Source organism: Anastrepha ludens, chromosome 5 (assembly GCF_028408465.1).
Source record: "Anastrepha ludens isolate Willacy chromosome 5, idAnaLude1.1, whole genome shotgun sequence".
Taxonomy (NCBI): domain Eukaryota; kingdom Metazoa; phylum Arthropoda; class Insecta; order Diptera; family Tephritidae; genus Anastrepha; species Anastrepha ludens.
Window position 1 is genome coordinate 71,221,262 of NC_071501.1, and position 20,272 is coordinate 71,241,533.

Below are 20,272 nucleotides of genomic sequence, written 5' to 3' on the forward strand. Positions count from 1 at the left end.
CGAGTGCGCCGACTGTTTGTTTGAAGACAGGATGTACTTCGTTTTGTTCTCGTTCACCACCAAACCCATTCGTTTTGCTTCTTTATCCAGTTTGGAGAAGGCAGAACTAACAGCGCGGTTGCTAAGGCCGATGATATCGATATCATCGGCATACGCCAACAATTGTACGCTCTTATAAAGAGATTAAATGATCTCAAAACTTTCCTGGCTCCTTAATGAATCAGAGAAATCTGTTGTGAGATAAATAAAGTAGCTGATACATCCATTCTTAATAACCTGACCAAAAACTGCGTTTCCTTAGATTAGATAATGCCGTCCAAAAAAAAACAGAAAAACAGGGAAAGTGTTCGGCGCTGTCATTCTCCTCTTGGCAGGAGACAAATTAATGGGTCGCCGATGGGGTCTTGAATTGGACTCGTGTAAGTGGCGGAATTCAATAAAAAACTTTGTGTTCGTTGTTGGGAATATATTTATTTCGATTTATTTATTTTAATTTATTACAATATGTTGCTAGCGCTCGACCTCGCATTAAACAGGACCACAACAACAACAACAATTACATCGATGTCCATATAAAATTAATTAAAAAGTTAGTAATAAAAAAAATTAATGACATTTCCTTCAAATATACAGTATAACAATTCACAAAATTCTATATTTGTTTGATGCGTTCAAAAACAACAAATATTTATATTAAAAAAAAAAAATTTAGAAGAGACGTTACTTAAACAAAAATTGCGACAGTTCAATATTCGATTCGGAATCATCGTTTGGAAAGAGACTACGACGCTGCACAGTCACAGCGGCCAGCCAGTTTTTTACGCCACGTGCGGGTTTTGGATTTGCGGGGCATGGACACATAAAATGAGAAGATATAAAAAATAGATTGAAGCACACTTTTCACACGCACGCACAAGACTATTTAAATGCAAGCCCTACAGTTTAGGAGTTGATTTGTTTACCTTTTGCGCTTCAGTTTGGCGTAGCGTCGAAGCGTATGTGCCACGCGGACGCGTCTTATCAACTGAATCCTTGGACTTGGACCTAGCAACCACGTTGGGTATGCTTGACTTCTCGCTACCTGCGTTTGTAGACTTGATACTAAGTGGTTTCTTGCCCGATTGTGTAGTGGGCCTGCAAGAGAAGACGATTGTTAGTTGTAGCATGTTTTTTTCATTAATTTTTCGAGTTCACACTTACTTCGCTGCCAAATTTTGGTCTCTTAGGCTTATAGACTTTAGTGGTAAGACATCTTTCAGAGTGTTGTTAGTGCTGTTGACGGCGTTGGCATTGCTGGTGGGTACGCGTGTTTTCGGTGCTTTGTAATTTATGTCATTAGACTCTGTTCTGGCTCGAGTCGGCGTGGTGTGGATTCGGGACACTGGTGGGCGTGGTATGTTGGTGTAATTGCGCGGCAGAAAACGGGTGCTACCATTTGCTTTTTTGTTGTCTGGCTTCGACTTGCGGCCCAATGTGAAGTTGTATAGACTTTCCGATAGCCGTTTGGTGCGTGCCATGGCCGAAGTGCTGGTTATCTTTTCGGTATGATGAGCGCTGTTCTTACCGCGCAGACTTAAGCTGATGCTGGCCAGTTTTCGTAGTGTTGTCCGCTTATCTGACTTCTTTTTATCTTCCTTGTCCTTCATTGACTTGCTTTTGCCAAAACGTTTTTTTACGATAGAGCTTTTAATACTCTCCTCAATTGGTGCGTGTGTTGGCATTTGGGATCCACCTATTCCTAAATCAGAAACAGCCATGTTTGTTAACTTACTTTGCTCTACATTTGTAAAGGGACGTACCTGCACCATCGCCAACATCAAAACTTTCACATACAGCTTCATCATCACCCTCACCGTCGCCATCACCATCACCACACAAACTATTCGTCTCCTTGATTTCCTCTAATATATTTGGTAATTCATGTAAAGCTTCCTCTTCGACCAACTCATTCTCTTCGCTCAGCTCGCTTACCTCAACTGATTCGGTGCCTTCTTTGCCTTTGAATTCGTCAAGGGTATCATTTGAGTCTTGATCGGAGCACTGTTCGCGGTTCTCTTCGTCGCTTAAATCTTCGGCGAGCCTCATATCATTTAAGCAGCTTTCTGACGTCAGTTTATCTTTTTCAGTTCTTTCTGCTTTACCAGATTTTGCGGCAACAAGTTGCAACATTGGTTCACCTTCGGCATCCTCAAAATATTCGAAATCAGTGTCATCTTCTTCCGAAACTCTTAACTGTTCTTCGGTCTGCTCCTGTGCTTCTTCAGTTCCTACGTTCAATCGCTTAATTACATTTTCGCATTCCAATTCTAGTAACGGTTTGTGCTCTTCTTCCTTTTCATCTCCATCCTCATTGTTGACCTTGTTAAATGTTGTAATTTTGGTTTTTTCCACAATCTCTCTTTGAACCGCTTCCTTAGGTTTAGCAATTTCCATATTCTCCTTCAATGTGTCCACATCTGTTTCCAATTGATTAGTTGATACACCATCTAGTCTCATTACCTTTAGCACTTTTGGGTCGTGCGCAAAGTGTAGCGGCTGAGCGAGAGTCGTACCTGTGCCCGCGTCTCCGATTTTCCGCATCATTTTTTGTCGCAACAGATAGGCAGGATAAAACTCTTTTGCGTCAGGGTTTAGCTTGGATGTAATTTTGAGTCCATTGGTTGAGATAATTGTGCTACTAATTGGTAACTTGACTGGCTCCCCTGTCTCTTTCTTTGCCATGTCTATTGGCATATCCGCAGCCTGCATCTTACCTTATTCCCGAAAGAAAAGAACGTTCACTGGTCCGACTTAAAATTCACTGATACTTTTGTTACTATTCTTGTTTGTGTTTTTCAAAAAGTTTTGACTGCGTAAAAAGTTTTGTAGAAATTTTTCGTCGGTCTTCGTTGTTATTTTTGTTGCAGTTTTAGTGGAATACCAGCGATGATAACGGTGGTGAAAAGCATAAAATATATGATCTTTAGTTTTGTTGTTTTTAAAACAAATTATATTGGATTTAAAACTGAAGTAAAAAACGTAGGAATTTAAAAAGTATCTTGTCAAATTTCGAAACAAAAAATTAGTTCTTTTCGGAAAATATTTACCAGATTTGTGAAATGATGCTTGATGCAAAGTCTAATGTCATAGAAATAGAAAACATTTTTTATGTGCTGCGGCATGAGTGTTTCCTAAAGATTACAGCAATTTCTATTGGCATATGTATGTATGTATATGTGCACATTTATGTATATACATATGTACATTAGGCCGGGCCGATTTGTGGGGAGACAAAAAAATCGCCCATTGCTCTGTGAGAGTCATATTCTAGGGATCAAAATAAAACGAATTCTGATGTCCCCCAATTTGGGTCGAACTTTTTAGTTTATTTTCTCATGTAAAGGCCAAAAATGGTGATATTTTGAAATGATTGTATGGGGAACCCCCCAGGGGAGTTCCAGGGAGTGTGCCACTGGCATGGGTGGATCGGCCGTCCAAAGTTAGTGGGGGTCGGTCATACATTTGGACTCGATTGGAGCACTCTAAATGGGTCAAAGTGAGATTTTTCGTTCGACCCAAATTGGGGGACATCAGAATTCGTTTTAGAGGTATGGTTCCTTCGGCAAAGTTTCTTATTTTGATCCCTAGAATACGATTTTACAGAGCAATGAGCGATTTTTAAATCGACCCGCCCCAATGTACACGTATGTATGTGGCATACCAAGCTTTTATAAACTCAATTTGTATGGCTAATAACAGTACCATAGACTGATGTTCTTTATACGGCTAGGCGCGTCTTTTTGGATGATTTCCTAAATCTAGTTTTAAAATAGCCTATGATCAGATGAGAACATAGAAAAAATGCGACTTTGGTATTTACCCATATACTCACTGTTGCATTTCTTATCATTTGTTTATACGTATTTCCCTGTCCGTTTCATACTTAATTTCTACTTATCGTTATGTTTGTTTGCTTAGTAATTCTTTTCTCTTTAAAGTTGATTTGAATCAAATTTTCACCCCATTCCTCATCATTACATTTGCTCTACAAGTTTCATCCTTATCCTATTTTTATCGTCATCTTAACTTACTACAATACTAATATATTTCTCTTTATTTTGGTGTTAGCCTTTATCTTTATTATGTATGTATGTATGTTATGTTCTTAATTTTAAAAAAGATAATTATATACAAGTATATATATACATATGTACATGGATTCTCATAACTAGTAGAACGTACATTGATATGTTGTTATTCGGAATAATTTGAAAAAAGTATGTGATGGCATATTTTCTGCACTTTTAATTCAAAGAATTCTGGTTCAAGTGTATTATTACAAAGTGCAAACAATAACTAAAACTTCAGTACGCACAAAATATCTATTATTATTTAAACTTAAAACTGTACTTAAGAAAATTCATTTAAAATCATTTCTCTATACTTGAGGTATCAGGATAAATATTATATAACCTTATATTTACACAAAGACTCATAATCAGTCATTAATATTTCTAATATTAGATAAATTTAACGTTATTTGACGAAAATGCTCTAAACGAAAATTTTTATATTATAAATTGGACAGATGCCTATGATGTGCTGGATGTTTTCGGGGTCACCCAAGTTACAAATTGTGCAGGCGGTAGAAAGTACATTCTTAAAAGGTCTAAGGTTAAGAAGGCTTCCTATTGCACGAAAAATGAAGCTTATTGCGTAGGAAAAATCGTCACTGAAACATTTAATATTTCTAAGTGCTAACTTAGCATACAAATCGTGTGATTCTGATTTAACAGCAGAGTCCAGAAAAGTCGACAGTTTTTTATTCTTAAGGTTGTCTAAAATCGAAGACATGAACGCAGACAAGAATTAAGAAGTAAACGCATTAAGAGGCTCCATATGTAACATTAGCGAGTTATCCTTCCACTTTTTTATCCAGTAAGCGGCGAGGCAGGCGTACAGTCTATTCAGCAAGGATGCGCGGATGCCTGCGACTTGGCATAATAAAACACCGCAAAACAAAGTATCATATATATCGCACCCTAAATACAAAAGGGTCACAACTCAAAATGTACCTTCTGCTCAAATATGAACGAGACGTTATCAATAAAACGGTCCGCGGGTGACATATGTATGGCAAAAATAATTTTTTTGTTTTTTGGTAGGACTGTTATAAGTTTACATGGCAAATTTCAGCGTGATATATCACATAGTTTGTTTTCTGTGCTACTGTAAACAAGTCAAGCTCGAGTGTGGAAAATTTTGAGTTGTGACCCTTTTGTATTTAGGGTGCGATATGTGCGCGGAGTGTATGCAGATATTGCGGAACCAAATCTGTTTCGATGTGAATCATATAATTCAGGGTATTTGGCGGCAAAAAAATTAATTTTTTAATAAAGAAACGTAGAAGTCTCTCAACTGAGTCGTATTCGTCGGCACCCCAACTTGTGCCCCATAAAACATGATCGGCCTTGAGCACGGGACATAGATTTTTAGTTTGTTTAAAATGCAGATTCGAGGATTATTTATATATCCAAGCCAACTGCTATCAATTGTTTAAAATGCAGATTCGAGGATTATTTATATACCCAAGCCAACTGCTATCAATGCAGGTTTTAGAATCAGCAAGCTTCAGATTTAAATGTTGCGCATAACAGAGGAAGCCCGTCATCGCTTCTTACGACTGCATAATTTGTTGTAAATGGCTCGGTAGTTTAAATATTTTACTCTCTCTGCGTCTAAGTTAAACTTACGTAGAAGGTTAAGGGCGTCCAACATTTTTTACGAGCATTGTATCTTTGGCAGTCGAACAATTCATTTCTTGGTTCTAATATCTTCTTCCCCTTCATCTGACTTGCTGCAGATTTTATCTTTCCTGTAGGTCAGACTTAACGAGTTTATAGTCAGGAAAGTGCCTATCTATAGTATATTTTTTTATAGTAAATATATTTTTTTTAATTTTTATCTTCATCTTTTTCTCTATCATTTCTTTATCTTTATACTTATCGTCTTTAGCTGTCTCTTTATTTTTATCTTTGTGCTTATTGCCTTTGTTTCTTTATCCTATTCTTTTCTAAATATTTATCCTTATTTTCATGCCAATCCTTTTCCCTCTCCTTTCAACTTGTTTTATGTTTAACAGCTTATCATTTTTCCTCTTAACACATATAAATATATTCGTACATCGTTTTTAGTCATGTTACATGTACCATTTGTTTCTCCCGTTTCAGGTGGATCCCAATGCGCTCGATCCCAAGTTGGCTTATATTCAAGTAACCCATGTCATACCATTCTTCAGCAAGGAAGAACTGGATCATCGTTTGAACGAGTTCGAACAAAATCACGATGTTGACACTTTCATGTACGAAACGCCATTCACAAAATCGGGTGCTGCGCGCGGAAGTGTTGAGGAACAATGGAAACGCAAAACGGTCATCAAAAGTAAGTATTTTTAACATTTTTACAAATTAAAATTCTCAAAACATTTTCTAAACATTTACTAAAAATCTCGTCCGCGTAGCCACTTACTCATTTCCGTATGTCCTAAAACGCATACCGGTGAAATCACGTGAAATAATAGAGCTAAGTCCCATCGAAGTGGCAATTGATGAGATGCAAACCAAGGTTTCAGAGCTGGAAGAGGTCATCCTACCACCAGCCGATGTTAAAAAGTTGCAATTGCGATTGCAAGGTAGTGTAGCGGTAACTGTGAATGCAGGTCCTCTAGCCTATGCGCAAGCATTTTTGGATCCTAAAATAGTGGGTAATTTCTCTATTGATCGCGTAGAGGATTTGAAGGATATTTTCAGGTACGCATCGCAAATGCAGCAAAAATACTTCAATATTTCTTCTTTTTTTGTTTAATTTTTATTCATTGATTTTTTCAGAGACTTTGTTAAAGTTTGCAATACGGCACTCCAGCTAAATGCGCGCATGATCAGCAACGATCAAGTCGAGTATCACAACGCGCTTACCGAAAACTATCGCAAACTCTGCCAGGCACTTAGCGAGCTACTCGGTGAGCCGTTTCAGCCGTTGGACGACTGCGTCACAAGCGGGCAACGCAATAGCATGGCTTTGTTTAATGCAATCAGTGGCGCTTCGCAAAATTCAAGTACTGCCTAAACTACTAATTATAAAACAAGCAAAAACCAACAAAAAATTAAATCCAGCAATGCACACATTCGCACACACACACATACACATACCCAATACAAATGATGTGAATTAGTAAATTATAGAAAAAAAAACAAAAAGCATAGCTACTTGACTAGGATTTCGATTTTAAGTGACTAACTACCATTAATCAAAAACAAACCAAAAATAATAATAACAACTAAAAATAAATGAAAATTTTGTGTGGTGACTACTTATGCGACAAAATGCTTTTGCGTGACTTTATGACACTCGTTTATGTGATTGGTGGGTGGTTGGCATTTCACATTTCCCCACAAGCGATGATTGATTGATTGATTTGGTGTATGAGGTGTTTAACGAAATGCTTTGGTGCGCTGATGATTATTTTATGGGCTTTGGAAACGTCGGTTAATGGTGATTAATTCATTAAAATTATAAATGTATTTCTGCGTATATATACCAATGGCTATACAGACGTATATACTTTACTAACCCTACTATATATGCTCTTTAAAGGTGGTAAAAACAAGTATGACCTCGGCATTGCCCCTAAGTGGTCAAAGTATAAGTTCTATTAACCCTTTTGCATCATTTGACGGAATAATTCGGGAGTAAAAATTAACTCTTATCACCAAGAACGGAGTAAACTGCAATACAAATTTTTTTTGTTAAAGTTTGAGGAAAATAAATAATTTTGGTAATACTGTAACATTCTTTTTCATTAGAACAAACAGTGAAAGTCTTGCCGATGCAAGGTATTTTGAGTATATCGCGCATTTCTAGCGGTGATGCAACTGAGTTAATTTGTGGCACAAGCAATAACCGCCCAACTAGAAAATCTTGCTTTCAAGAAAAAACAATATATATTTGCATATTATACTCGTACAGAAGCCAACATTTTTTTCTACTTAGTAACATTTGATTTAACGTAAACCTTTTATATAGCAGCATAGTTTTGTTAATAGAATAAGTTATCATTACTTGTATATAACTCCATTTGTTCTTAAGTCGGCTTAGGCGGCAATTGCTTGTGACAACAGATGAAGAGAAAAAGTACGGAAAATGCTTTTGAGAGGAATATATGTATGTATGTATGTATGCAGCTTTTCTTGTTTCCTCCTATGTAGTTAGAGTAATTTACAAAATATTTATATTTATTTATTGAATAGCTTAATAATATTCTAAGTAATTACGAAAAAAATGTTGAAATATTAGGCAGCACAAATATGAACGAAGTATAGAAATTCAATTAAAAGTTATAGCAAAGTACTTTTGCATTTAATGGAAACAAAGCCAAAGATGATAGCATTCATTTATTTTAATACAAAAAACAAAATATTTGTAAATATTATTTTCTAAACTAAGTATTTTATATCATAAATATGGGATGTTGATCGCCTGAAACTAAGGTCAAAAACAGGCCAATTATTCAAGCAAAAAATCGATAGCAGAAAATGATGCGTGGGGAAGGACCAAAGTATCGCCACAGAAGTTTTTAATAAATTTTCCTTCCTATTATTTAGAGAAATATGCCTCCTAAACATTTTATCAATTAAATCAAATACGTTTTTAAGATGCCACACTTTGCTTCGAGCGGTAAAATTACTCTACAAGAATTCTTATAATCAGCTCAACCCATGTTGTTTGCCACAAGCAGCAAGCTAATGAAATGCGCACACGTTTTATAAAAAAAGTATATAATTTAAGCTCTACGAGGGTTGCCTTTTATTTTTTGCCTCGTAATGAAAACGCAATAAGATAATAACGAAAATGACTCTATTGTTTTTTTAAATATTTTCCTTAGCAGTCAATATACTTCTGCAATCACTTAAACCAATTTTCAAAGCGCTTTTACCACTCAGAAGTGGATACCCACAAACTCTCCTCGAATCCTCGAACAGGACGAAAAAAGGCCAGACCCGGCTGCTCAACTGAAGGTTTTACAAAAGGTGTTCAACGGAGGGTTAAAGGTTTTCAGGGCTTGTACCGTGCTAGTCGGCTCAAATTTTACCGACAACTGTTCTATTTTCCATTCCGGGCTCTATTGAACAAGTAGTGTGATCGAAAATATTCACAATTTTTCGAAATGTAGATAGTTTTCACATATCCTGATTATTTTTATACTTTCTCGAGCAAACTCGTAGTCATTTTAGTAGATTAGATTTGCTACATAACATTTGCCAAAAGAGACGCCTTCACCGAACTGTAGTAGCAGTGAAAACTTCGGCACAATTACGTTCTGGATACTGTAGCAGGTTAAATTCCTACCTATCCAGAATTGACCCCGACATACTAAACATATGTCCGGCATGTGAAGGCACCCCGCACGACATTAACCACCTTTTCACATGCCCCATCAAACCTACTAATCTAACATCCCTCTCCCTCGGGACCCAACCTGTCAAAACAGCAAGTTTCCTGGGCCTACCGTTAGATGATCTAGACGAAGACGGCCGGTGATCTACACTACACTGAAGGGGCAAAGTTAGTGCTACTACAAAGACAACAGCAGTCAAAACTCTGCTAAAAAAGAGACACGAATTTGAAAGGTCTTGAATTTTGAAAATTTCTTTTCATTTATTTTTTAAAGGTCGTCAATGTTTTGAATGAACTTCGTATGGCAAAAAAAAATTTATTTTGTAACAATGGATCAAAAAATAAAATATTGAAAACAAAAATAAAAAATCTCTTTTCGTTCGCGTTTTACACGCTTTTAAAGAAACACCCAAAAAGACTCCTTCAAATAAGGCGACGGCCTTAAGACTACGATTACAATCACCATCCAGACTAGATACATTTATTTATTTAAAAATAATTCTTACTTGCTAGAACAAAAGAGAGTAATTACGAATAGTGAGATGCAATTCTCGAATGGAAAAGAAATCTTGGTATAGCAAAATCTAGTTTCCTGTAAGAGCCTTCGAAAGAGGAGCAAAGTTATAGTAGTTTGATTTAACTGTTTTGACTTTAAGGGGTTATACGCAGTTATGAAGCAAATAAAATACGGGTTGTCAAGGATTTATCCTGAAGAAACTTCAGAATATATTAATTTGAAAATTTTTGGCGGTTATAAAAGCATCCTTCAAGAATGTAACAAAATTTTTTATTTATGAAAATGTTGATTATAGAGCGCGCTGCAGGCGATTTCTGGAACCTCCTTTAAAAAAAGACGATTTACGGTGTACATCGTAACTCAGGATTGGATTATCTGAAATCAAAAAACCAAACAAATTTTGTTAATATATTAGATTATCTAGTAATTAATCATTCGGCTAATCAAAATAGTGAATTTTCACAAAATGGCAGCTTTTAAAAGAAATGATTTCGATTTTTACGTTAAAATGTGGCCGTAAATTGATTATAAAATGGAAAATAAGTATCAGATTTACAAAAGGAACGATTAATTACTAGAAAATGTATCTTTAAAGATTGAGTTAAAACAGTTGACCGATCAAACAAGCCGTTTTCGAGATATCGTGTACACCGACTTGAAAAATGCCGTTTTGAAAAAAACACGTTTAAAGTTTCAATACCTACCTTAAAACGTGCCGAGGCATCTCTACATATTTAGGTATAACTCCGAAAGTATTGCTTAGATCTATGTACTTCAAATTTCGTGCGTATACTTTTGAATATATGTACATTACAAAAATGCAATAAAAAAATCGATTTTTTTGAAAGTCATAACTGCGTATAACCCCTTAAATGGATAGTAAAATCGTAAAGTTTTGTGAGGAACGTTAAAACCAATCTATTAAAGAACTTCGGGTTCAACAGAACCGCAAATAATAGCAGAGACAAGCACCAAGGACTGAAGAATACGTCTGTTTGTAAGGGACCCAAGATTTATTAGCATGCACCGATCACTGTACGTTGGTAGTGGATCAGAGAAATGAAGAGGTTGCAGAGCGCATCGAATAGAATTTCGTTGTATCCTTTTAATTCTATTTGAATGAGAGGCATAAATTGGAAACAAAAACAAAACAAAGACCCATATTCGAAATGTGGAGTTAAAATTTTTTAGTTTAGGGATTTTTAAAGTTCTTCATATAGCGCCTCAAGCCTAAATAAGCATAAGCTTTCGGCAATTTCTGACTAACAAGATTTACGATTGTTAAACCAGAGTCAAATGTTACTTTATTAATATATATCCAAAACTTGTTTCTTCCTAACCTCACACAGGGTAAAAATTAATAAATTAGCTTTAAATGTTGATATTTTTGTATATAAATTTATTTATTGCATTTTTTGTATGAAATTTGTGTGTTTCGTTAATATGCACAATTTAATTTATTTTGCGTGTTTTTTGTTTTTGTTTCATTCCACATTTAATAATGAATTTATTGATTTTTTGTCTAATTCTAGGTTTTGGTTACGCAGTTTATTAAGTAATAACAACCACAACAACACAGCCACAAAACCAAAAATCTAAAACTCAAAAAATCACATTCACCTATACATTTACACGAACAAAACCAATTCGATTGGCACGAAACTGAAAGAACAACAAAATAATTTTTAATACTTATTACTTGCTTACATACATATGTGAGCCTAACATTACAGACACTTATCATAAGAATAAAGAATAGAAAATATCAAAAATTACCAAAAAAAAAAATCATATACATATGTACTCGAATAATGTATGTATCTATGTATGTATGTATTGGTGATCGAACTTGTTTTCTAATTAGAACGCATTGAAGGGCAAGAAAACAAATTAATAACTAATAGTTGGCAGTCATCTACTATACACATACATATTTACACAAAATACTTGGTTCAAAGGCAACAACAAATGCAACAACAACATGCTTCGGAAATACTGTGTAGTAGTTTAAGAATTTTATAATTCTAAGAATTTGCTTGATATGTGAGTACGAATATTATAAATCGTCGGATTTATTTGGTGACACCCTAAATGATATTTTTGATTGGATACAGAAAATGGAAGATAAACAACAGCCGGAAAAATTAATTCATATTCTATGTACAATACATATACGTGTATGTGTGGATGGGTACATGATTAGGGGGGATTTAAAAGCAATTATTATTATTATAATTTTTTTTTTTTGATAAAATTGCACCTTTGAGCACTTTATATATGTAGATATGGCACATAGTTTCGAAATATTTCATTTAGGGTTACTTGAATCTAAACGAACACGACGAGCTATGCATACTATTTCTTTGTTTGTTTAATTTTAAGGCTTAGCATGCATTTAACTTTAGAAGTTGCTTGACGCTTTTGAAATAATATAAATATTTTTTTTTTTATGCTCCTAAAAATGGCATTACGGCATTGCATTTGAAGAACAAGAACGAAATGAATTTATGTATATAGAAAAATTACTTTTAAGGTTAAACTAAACTCTAAGCGTTGAAAAAAATATTGTAGCTTGTTTGTAATAATGAAATAATTTTTTTTATTTGTAATTATTTATTTATAGTTTGTTCGAAAATTGCTTTTGTCTTTAAGTTGCAAGTGTTTATAATATATTATATATATTTTTCAAAATAAAAGAGATTTATTTAGAAATATGTTTTTATTATTAATGTATATGTATGTGTGTATAAGTATTTATAGTTTTCGCCTTAAAAAATGTTTATTGTAAAATGGCTTAAGTTTTCCAATCAGTCGATTTTTTGTAAATATAAGTTAAATATATCTATTCAAGCTTTAATTTTGAGTCCGAAAAGTACTACGGTTGGCTAAAAATGCAAAGTTTGTGCGTCGGGGAAATGCTTGCAGTGGTGAGCGGTCAAATATGAACATTTGGTTGACATATATCGAGGGAATATAGTTTAAATATGCCTCAGAGTACTACAAAAGCGTAAATTGTAGCAAAAAAGTAATAATAAAAAATGAAAAAAATAGAAAAAAATATAAAATTATGGAAATAAAATGGAAAAAAATAAATAAAAATTCTACATAATAAGAAATAACAAAAACTAATAAAAAATTAAAAATAATAATGAATAAAAATATAATAATAATAAATAAAAATATAAAAATAATAAATAAAAAATAGTAATAACAAATGAAAACAATAATAATAATTAATAAAAAATTATAATAAATATTAAAAACATAATAATAAAAAATGAAAAAATATATATATATAAATGGAAAAAATAAAAAACAAAAAATAAAATAACAATGAGTAACAAAAAACTAACCAAAAAATGAAAAAAAATAATAATAATAAATAAGAAAATAATAAGAATAATAAAAAATTAAAAAAAAAAAATAATAAATATAAAAAAAATTAATAAATACCTAAATAAAAAAAAATATAAATAAAAAATAAAAGAATATTCAAGAAAAAATAAAATAGATTAAAATAAGATTAAAAAACAAAATAAATCAATTAACAAAAAAAAAAAAAATAAAAAATAAAAAAAATAACAAAAACAAAAAACAAATTTTCAATTGTACTTCAGAATCCGTGAGATATACGAGCACTACGAAAAGTGTCAAATGAGTTTGAGAAATATTCAAATGTACTTCAAAAGATACCAAACTATATTTGGAGCCAGTTAGAACTCTATAGCAAGCGATCACGGCGATCAGCTGATGGTGTCACCCCTGCAGACACTTGCTAGAACCTGAGCCGCCTCCCCAAATCACGTCAGGAGGCAACTCTTCAACTACACTGACGAGATCCAGAACAAAACACAATTACAACTACTGGCCTGGTCAGTATACAGACATATACCAAACTACATTCATCGGGAGACCCTTACCATCTTGCTAAACTCCCGACTCCTGAATGCCGTTACCGAAGTTCAACCATCATCTATTACAGACGAAGAGTTTCAGCTGCCTCGCGAGACCACATAACTTTGGACCAACTGCATTCTGGTTACAGTAACGGGTTGAACTTCTACTTATCCAGATTCGACCCCGGCATACCCAATATACATATGTATGTCTAGCTTGTGAAGGCACAACGCACGACATTAACCACCTATTCACATGCTCTCTTAAACCTACCCACTTAACACCCCTCTCCTTATGGAGCTAACAACCACAACAATCAGCTGAATAAAGCGCTGGAAGTCATGGCGCCTGGAAAGTCTGGTATGGAGTTCTAGCTTGCCCGTCAAAAGGGCGTAAGCGATAAAAATGAAATTTTTCAGTACTCTCATATTTTATCTATTACAATAGAGCATGATTGAACAATAGTTCTTAAGATTAGGAAGTTTCGATAACTTGTGCGTTTGGTAGTAAGTTATCGATTTTTATCAAAAACAGGAAATTAAACATTTTATCACTTACTTTCTTTTCTGGTTAGCCCTTGAGATCTGTTTCTTCTGAAAAAATATTTTACGCTCTCTGAATTAGATTTGGCTCACTCTAGAATATTTCTACCGGGCTCCATTTTATAATCGACTATTTAAATAATTTGAAATATATTTTACGCATTCTCAAATACATCTGACAATTCTGAAAAACATTTTACGCTTTTGAAGTACAACTGGGTATTCGAAGTTCGGATTTCTCCTAACGAGATGACTTCGGTTTACACAAGGTGGTGCAAAAATAATCACCCTTTTGAAACAGTTATAAAATATTTTTTTCAAATGGTACCGTAAATCTATTATATTTGAGGCTTGTAAACTCGACAGATGCAGTCCGCAAACAAATAAGCTATGGAGCGCGTAAACATGAAAATAAATATATTTATCATTAAAAATCATGTTTTTTTTATTTAGTAAAAAAGTTATAATTTTGCACCACCTAGTGTATGGTCGGACATTCAAGAACAGTTACTTCAGCAGCATTGGCCCAAAATTTATGTAGCATGTTTTATGCTGCTACAACAACCCAAATGTGAAGTATATTTTATTCTTTCTGAAGATCATTTAACGGTTTCGGAGGTGTAAAGGTAATTTTTTCTTGCACTTTACTCATTTTTTTTTTTTTGTTAATCCAGCTGCTGTGCATCCTGCAACCCATAATCATTTGTTCTGTTATTTAAACGTGTGTCATTTTTGTAATTACTGCATACACGTCAGTCATTTTTTCTTGGCTCAGCTCCGTATTCGCAGCCATAGGATCTCAAAATTTTTCAGAAATAAATGTGAATAAGAAGAGAATTAATTTCTATGTGTTGTAAAGGGTGTTTTTTAGAGGTTAGGTTTTCAAGATGAAATAAAATGTATATAATTTAATGTTATGGCCAAGAATTTAGCTTTATTATAAAGATAAGGGTTTGCCATTATGTTTTAAAAATGATTTCGGGCAAGTGGCCGCCGCGGCTGGCTCGAATAAATTCCAGCCGAGAGGCCCAATTTTCTACCACTTTTTGCAGCAATTGGGGCCGTATGTCAGCAATAACGCGCCGAATATTCTCTTCCAAGACGTCAATCGTCTCGGGCTTATCTGCGCAGACAAGCGACTTCTCATAGCCCCACAAGAAATAGTCCAGCGGTGTTATATCGCACGATCTTGGAGGCCACGCCACAGGTCCACGGCGCGAGATAATGCGCTCACCAAAAGTTTCCTTCAATAAATCGATTGTTGCGTTGGCTGTATGGCATGTAGCGCCGTCTTGTTGGAACCAAAGGTCGTCCATATCAACATCGTCCAATTCAGGCACGAAAAAGTCATTAATCATGGCTCTATAGCGCTCTCCATTGACTGTAACATTATGGCCGGCTTCATTTTTAAAGAAATGTGGACCAATGATTCCCTCTGCCCATAGAGCACACCAAACAGTGACTTTTTGAGGATGTAACGGCGTCTCAGCAATGGCTTGTGGATTATGTTCACTCCAAATGCGACAATTTTGCTTATTGACATACCCATTCAACCAAAAGTGAGCTTCATCGCTGAACAAAATTTTCTTGTGAAAATCGGGATCGGTGGCCATCTCGTTTTGGGCCCATTCACTGAACGTGCGACGCGCTTGATGGTCGTTCGGCTTCAATTCTTGCACGAGTTGGATTTTGTAAGCCCGCAAACCAAGATCCTTCCGCAAAATCTTCCATAAAGTGGATGGGCACATCTCCAATTGCTGCGCGCGATGGCGGATGGACTCATTCGGGTCTTCTTCGATACTCTGCTCCACAGCAGCAATAGCGTCTTCGGTGCGCACTGTACGATGTCTCTGAGGATGCGTATTATCCACTAGAGCAAACGTGGTGCGAAACCGATCCATGGTTAATCGAATTAGTGACTCTGATGGACGATTATGTTGACCGAATATTGGACGCAGCGCGCGATGCGTCGCGCGAACCGAACTATTATTTTCGTAATAAATTTGCACGATTTGCAAACGTTGTTCAGGTGTAAGTCTATTCGTTATGAAATGGCAAACCAAACTGAGCATAAATCAAGTGACAGCTGTCAAAAAGACCATCTACGAAAAAAGTAGTGCCAACTTGAAAACCTAACCTCTAAATAAAACACACTTTATCATATAAATTTGTATGATCGTACCTTGGCATCAAGAAAAAACCAGAAACTTCGATATTACTTTTCATTCTGAAATGTTTTACCCGTCAGTACTCTAACCAATATTTAGCAGTCCTTGCTGATAAAAATAAATAAATATCAGAGTGATAAGTGCATTCACATTTTACCAAAAGATTTTTAAACTCAGGGCCGTTTTCTCAACTAACCCATAACTTCACAAGCCGGTTTTTATAGTGGCTGCACACGCATTTGAGTTCTCTCAAGCGCTTATGAAACCTAGAACCGATAGATTGAATATTCAGTTGATATTCGCTTTAAAATTTTGTAGCTAGATGGATTGCTGATAAACGAAAGAGTCAAATGTCACTTTTAAGTGGGAACAATTTATAGAAAGTGGTTAAGGTTGAACTGAGAATGCTCACGGGCATTCTCATAAGCCATTGCAGATTGCGTAGTCATCAGCACAGGATTGGGATATGGTCCACTGATGCTTGTCGTTTTTGCAACGAATCCCTGGATACTCCATGAAGGTTGAGACATCTCGGCGAATTCCAGCCAGAAGAAAGGCGTATACGCACAGCTCGACCCAGCTCTATCTTAAATTTAATAAGAGATGAGGACTTGTGATGAGTAGAGGGCACAAAAGACCATGAAGTCGAATTGCAAACCTCAAATTAATTCTTCTCTATTCTAGCCTCGGCCAGAGAGGCGTACTCTGTTGGTAAGATGAGAAAATGGCCTTCAGATCGACATACATACATATTTACCGAATCGTTGACGTACCCTTTAAAATGTGTAACTACTTCAAGCGATGAAAATAAAGAATAGCTAGGTACTGTTACAAAGCTTGAAATTAATGGAACCAAACAGTAAATTTCATATTCCAAAACGTTGCTCTATTTGCTACACAGCTGAGAAAACGAAAAGAGCTAAATCGCACATTAAAGTTAAGAATAGTTCCGCGGCTCGGTTAGTAAAGTTCACTTTATGGGCTAGATGAGAAAATGTCCCGACGGTTAACTTTTTCGGTGAAAGAATATCTGTTGCTTTGATTGCCAAATTAAAGAAAAACTCACTGCACTAATTTTGTATACATCTGTATACATTTTTCGAGATTCTGTGGGAAAACAGTACTGAACCAAATTAAAAAATAAGTATGTTTATATGGGCAATGTTTATGCTGCTACAAAAACAACAACAAGTATATTTTCGGGAACACCAACTCTAACATAATCGCGCAGGTCCTGTAATTCACTTCCAGCTGAATTTCTCTGAATTTTTTTTTTGCAACTGCATGGAAACTCACTCGGAAGTGGTTTAGAGAACCTACTCAAATCAGAGTATTATTTTTAATTTTACCCCACAGTGCACAGCGACGGGAGCGGTGCTAAATTTCGCAATAAATATTATTTTGGGTGAAAATTAGAAAAATTGGGAAAGAAATTCTAAACAGCCCCGATTTCTTATTATGACTCATATTCTGCATTTTACAATACAAATTCTGTAATGACAAAATACTTTAAAATTAATATTCTGGCTATTCAAAGAGTGTGAAAAATAAGTAAAAAATTTTGGCATATACAGGGTTTGATTGAAAAGTAATGAGCCTTATTTTTTAAGCAGTTTTATTAAACCTTTTGGCTTATACAACTAATATTCTTCAAAATAGGACCCTTCAGCGTCAATACACAGCTGGTAGTGGTTCTTCCACTGCAGGAAACATTTTTTAAACTCATCCGCCGGAATCGCGTTCAATTCGCCTGTCACAGTTTTTTGGATCGCCTCGATGGTGTCGAAACGACTCCCCTTCAGCTTTCTTTTCAGGCGCGAGAACAAGAAGAAGTCCGGAGGGGACAGGTCTGGGCTGTATGGAGGGTGGGGAAGCACCGGAACTCCCGGTTCACATCTTCGTCTGTTTGCGTCGTCGAAGGCCTTCCAGATCGCTGTTCGTCTTTGACGTCCTCCCGGCCTTCCTTGAACGACTTGTGCTACCGTTTTACCTGGGCATTGGACAGAGATTGGTCCCAGTAAGCCTCTTTGAGTAGCCCAATGGTTTCGGTACTCGTTTTGTTTAGCTTTACGCAAATTTTGATCGAGTAACGTTGCTCCAACGATCGCTGCATTTTCGCCACTGGAAAATCCTAACACGCTTTTAAAACAGCTTTTACGCGCGGAGCGATGTTGACTGTACCGCTGTTGCCAACGAACTGGGACCGATTTCGAGTGGAAGGGGGAGGTCCAACGATCATTTTCCCCCAACCAGCCGATTCGGTTGATCGCTTGGCAGACGCTCCGCGCGGGAAGGCTCATTACTTTTCAATCTAACTCTGTAAATAGGCGCTACAAAAATAATATATCGATGTTAAAATATCTGTATACACACACTTATGCAAAATAAAAGAATTGCGATATTGTTTTTTTGAATTTTCAAGTTTCTTTTTATTTAAATTTTTTTTGAATTTTCATATTTTTTTGTTTACTTTAATTTTTTTTCTAATTTTCATTTTTCATTTTTTTATTAATCTTTTTTTCTTCTAATTTTTTTATTTTTCTTTTAGTTTCTATATATACAATATTTTCTTAATTTCCATAGTTTTTTAATTTTAATTAATATATTTTGTTTAATTTTCATTTTTTTTTTTAATTAAATTTTTGTTTATAATTTTTATATTTTCTTTTAATTTTTATATACATTTTTTTAATTTCCATAGTTTTTTTTAATTTTAATTATTTTGTTTAATTTTCGTATTTTTTTTAATATAGCTCATTCTACAACGAATATCACATAAATCAATGCTTAAAACTTAGCACAAAATTCGGACTTAAAAAATTGGGTACGCAGCTTAAGCCTTAAATTTTGTGCAATTCGAACCAGAATTCAACAACTTTTCATTAAAACTTCAAACATTTTAATCAGAATTTGTGGGAAGATGTTGAGTAAGTAGTTTCATAGCCCACTAAATAATAAAGTGCAAGTTTGAACTGGCTCATTGCTTATTGATAATTTTTCTCCTAACGCTGTTGCGCATTTTCTCCTTGGAATGGATGAAACGGCATTTTGTTATGGATAATTATGATAAAAGATACAAGAGAAATTAAAATTAAATTAAATTTTTGGCAACTTGAACCATTTCTGAAAGTAGCACTGGGTATTTTAATAATTTTCAAAATTTTCCAAGGCACAATTTTGATAGTACACCATTTTGCATTACAGTATTTTGAAATATGTGGATCATTTCGCCTTAAAGAATTTTATGAAGTGGAGTTAAGGTGCTGGCCCAATGCATGCTGGCATTGCTTGCTGTACTTGTTTTGCTTGGCTTTGAAAACTTAGGATTGTTCGAGCTTCAATCACAACCGCAGTGTTGCATGATTTGTGAAAGTATCACGTTCGAAGTGTCAAAAATTCGGCAAATGTTGCCACTTTTATTACGTGCCTCGAACAAGCCCCTTATATGACCAAATGGGCGCTTTGAAGGCTGTCACAATCAATCAGATGATTCGTAAAAGGAGAAAGGAAATAGAAATGTGAGCCATATTCAAAAATACGTAATACATTTTTTAATCCTGATGTTAACTCGAAGCTGTGAAAAATGTTGCGAATTTTTCTTTTTAATAGTAAAAATGTACAAGATAATACGCCACTCAAGCCAACAACGAAAGTTTTGGGTGCACGAATTATATTTAGATCGACAAAAACATGGACATTTTCAGTTTTGCGCAAAC

The 20,272-nt window shown here is 35.0% G+C and overlaps 1 protein-coding gene and 1 pseudogene across 7 annotated transcripts in view; one reads left to right on the forward strand and one right to left on the reverse strand.

Annotated features, from left to right (window-relative positions):
• Window positions 1-11,982, forward strand: part of LOC128864470 (dedicator of cytokinesis protein 9) — a 121,304-nt gene extending 109,322 nt beyond the window's left edge. For 4 of the 7 annotated variants that reach the window (XR_008454691.1, XR_008454692.1, XR_008454693.1 and 1 more), the window contains 4 exons: window positions 6,210-6,420; window positions 6,500-6,788; window positions 6,867-7,530; window positions 11,482-11,982. Coding sequence is in view for 3 of the 7 variants with exons in the window: in XM_054104143.1 (XP_053960118.1) it covers window positions 6,210-6,420; window positions 6,500-6,788; window positions 6,867-7,093; window positions 11,482-11,504 (750 nt within the window). In the remaining 4 variants the exon portion in view is untranslated. The remainder of the gene's footprint in view (window positions 1-6,209; window positions 6,421-6,499; window positions 6,789-6,866; window positions 7,531-11,481) is intronic. The other 3 variants (XM_054104143.1, XM_054104144.1, XM_054104145.1) reach the window with 1 other exon arrangement.
• LOC128864472 (uncharacterized) lies at window positions 461-2,920 on the reverse strand (annotated as a pseudogene).
• Window positions 11,983-20,272: the final 8,290 nt, after the last annotated feature.